This window comes from Geospiza fortis, unplaced genomic scaffold (assembly GCF_000277835.1).
Source record: "Geospiza fortis unplaced genomic scaffold, GeoFor_1.0 scaffold414, whole genome shotgun sequence".
NCBI classification, from domain to species: Eukaryota; Metazoa; Chordata; class Aves; order Passeriformes; family Thraupidae; genus Geospiza; species Geospiza fortis.
Genome location: NW_005054745.1, coordinates 95,128 through 98,096, shown reverse-complemented (window position 1 = coordinate 98,096; position 2,969 = coordinate 95,128). Strand labels below are relative to the sequence as shown.

Sequence of the window (2,969 nt, the reverse complement as noted above, 5' to 3'; positions counted from 1 at the left end):
CACGCCGGCCCCACGGAGGCTCCAGGAATGTGCTGAGCACCGGCGCCCGCGGGGGGTCTGACCAGGAGGGCGGGAGAGACCTGAGGATGCACCCAGAGACCCCCGGGACCCAGCGAGGTGCCAGCGTCCAACAGGGTGCCATCGGTGCCATCCCATCGGTGCCATCCCATTGGTGCCATTCCAGTGGCACCATCCCATTGGTGCCATCTCCTTGGCACCATCCTATCTCAGCATCATTCCAGTGGTGCCATCCTGTTGGCACCATCCCAATGGCATCATTCCAGTGGTATAATCCCATCTCAATAGCACCATCCCATCCCATCCCATCCCATCCCATCCCATCCCATCCCATCCCATCCCATCCCATCGCATTTCTTCCCCATCTCATTTTATCCCACCCCATTTCATCTCAATTCTATCTCATCCCAAATCAGCCCAATTCCTTCCCATCCCAAATTCCCATCCATCCATCCATCCATCCATCCATCCCATCCCATCCCATCCCATCCCATCCCATCCCCTGGCGGGTCCCACTCACAGCAGACGCTCAGGGTGACAGCAGGGGACACGCTGGTCCCTGCGGAGCCCTGGGCCCGGCAGTGGTAGAGCCCGGTGGCAGTGCTGGTGACATGGGACAGCACAAGGACACTGTCAGGACCCTCCTGCAGCCACTTGCTGTCCTTGTACCAGGAGTAGACGGTGTCACTCGGTGGCTCTCCTGCCACCTGGCACAGCAGGGACACGTTGTCACCTTCCAGCACCTCCGAGGACGGTGAGATCAGGACTCGGGTGGCTGGAGCGGGGACAGTGCCAGCTCAGAGGGGACAGGGCAGAGCTTGGCACTGCCGGTGTCCCCTCGTCACTTCCATAACCTGTGGGGTGCGATATTCCCACTCTGTCCAAGGATTTGGGACAGCTCCGATGCGATATTGGGGCTCCCTGTCCCCTTAGGGTGTCCCCAACTCCTCCTGGAGATGCCCAGGGCTGAGGGGGTGCAATACAGGCAGGGGGTGGCACTGGGAGAGGTCTGGTGGCACTGGGAGGGATCTGGTGGCATTTGGAGTGCAGACATGAGGTCATTCCCATTGGGAAGGGGAAAGGAGAAAGGGGAAAAGAGGGAAAGGGGAAAAGGGGAAAGGGGAAAAGGGGAAGGGGGAAAGGAAGGAGAAGGGGAAAGGAGAAAGGGGAAAGGGAAAGGGGGAAAGGGGAAGGGGAAAGGAGAAAGGGGAAAAGAGGGAAAGGGGAAAAGGGGAAAGGGGAAAAGGGGAAGGGGGAAAGGAAGGAGAAGGGGAAAGGAGAAAGGGGAAAGGGAAAGGGGGAAAGGGGAAGGGGAAAGGAGAAAGGGGAAAAGAGGGAAAGGGGAAAAGGGGAAAGGGGAAAAGGGGAAGGGGGAAAGGAAGGAGAAGGGGAAAGGAGAAAGGGGAAAGGGAAAGGGGGAAAGGGGAAGGGGAAAGGAGAAAGGGGAAAAGAGGGAAAGGGGAAAAGGGGAAAGGGGAAAAGGGGAAGGGGGAAAGGAAGGAGAAGGGGAAAGGAGAAAGGGGAAAGGGAAAGGGGGAAAGGGGAAGGGGAAAGGAGAAAGGGGAAAAGAGGGAAAGGGGAAAAGGGGAAAGGGGAAAAGGGGAAGGGGGAAAGGAAGGAGAAGGGGAAAGGAGAAAGGGGAAAGGGAAAGGGGGAAAGGGGAAGGGGAAAGGAGAAAGGGGAAAAGAGGGAAAGGGGAAAAGGGGAAAGGGGAAAAGGGGAAGGGGGAAAGGAAGGAGAAGGGGAAAGGAGAAAGGGGAAAGGGAAAGGGGGAAAGGGGAAGGGGAAAGGAGAAAGGGGAAAAGAGGGAAAGGGGAAAAGGGGAAAGGGGAAAAGGGGAAGGGGGAAAGGAAGGAGAAGGGGAAAGGAGAAAGGGGAAAGGGAAAGGGGGAAAGGGGAAGGGGAAAGGAGAAAGGGGAAAAGAGGGAAAGGGGAAAAGGGGAAAGGGGAAAAGGGGAAGGGGGAAAGGAAGGAGAAGGGGAAAGGAGAAAGGGGAAAGGGAAAGGGGGAAAGGGGAAGGGGAAAGGAGAAAGGGGAAAAGAGGGAAAGGGGAAAAGGGGAAAGGGGAAAAGGGGAAGGGGGAAAGGAAGGAGAAGGGGAAAGGAGAAAGGGGAAAGGGAAAGGGGGAAAGGGGAAGGGGAAAGGAGAAAGGGGAAAAGAGGGAAAGGGGAAAAGGGGAAAGGGGAAAAGGGGAAGGGGGAAAGGAAGGAGAAGGGGAAAGGAGAAAGGGGAAAGGGAAAGGGGGAAAGGGGAAGGGGAAAGGAGAAAGGGGAAAAGAGGGAAAGGGGAAAAGGGGAAAGGGGAAAAGGGGAAGGGGGAAAGGAAGGAGAAGGGGAAAGGAGAAAGGGGAAAGGGAAAGGGGGAAAGGGGAAGGGGAAAGGAGAAAGGGGAAAAGAGGGAAAGGGGAAAAGGGGAAAGGGGAAAAGGGGAAGGGGGAAAGGAAGGAGAAGGGGAAAGGAGAAAGGGGAAAGGGAAAGGGGGAAAGGGGAAGGGGAAAGGAGAAAGGGGAAAAGAGGGAAAGGGGAAAAGGGGAAAGGGGAAAAGGGGAAGGGGGAAAGGAAGGAGAAGGGGAAAGGAGAAAGGGGAAAGGGCAAAGGGCAAAGGGAAAAGGGAAAAGGGAGAAGGGAAAAGGGAAAAGAGAAGGGGACAGTGAAGGGAAAGGGAATGGGAAAGGAGGCAGAGAAGGGAAAAGGGGAAAGGGGAAAGGGGAAAGGGGAAAAGGAAAAGGGAAAAGGGAAAAGGGGAAGGGGGAAAGGAGAAAGGGGAAAGGGGAAACAGAAGAGGATGGTGAAGGGAAAGGAAACAGAAAAGGAAAAGGAAAAAGGGGAAATTGAAAGGAAAAGGGGAAAGGGGAAGAGAATGGGAAGTGAAAAGGGAAACAGAAGGGAAGGGGGAAGGGAAAAGGGGAAATTGAAAGGGAAAGGAAAAGGGGAGAAGGGGAAGAGAAGGGC

General features: G+C 55.8%; 1 protein-coding gene across 1 annotated transcript in view; it reads right to left on the bottom strand.

Moving 5' to 3' along the window:
• SIGLEC1 (sialic acid binding Ig like lectin 1) overlaps positions 1–2,969 on the bottom strand; it is a 20,756-nt gene that overhangs the window by 8,859 nt on the left and 8,928 nt on the right. The window contains 3 exon segments of the mRNA XM_031065367.1: positions 4–57; positions 539–984; positions 2,899–2,969. The exon segment at positions 2,899–2,969 is cut by the window's right edge and continues 269 nt beyond it. Coding sequence (XP_030921227.1) covers positions 4–57; positions 539–984; positions 2,899–2,969 — 571 coding nt within the window.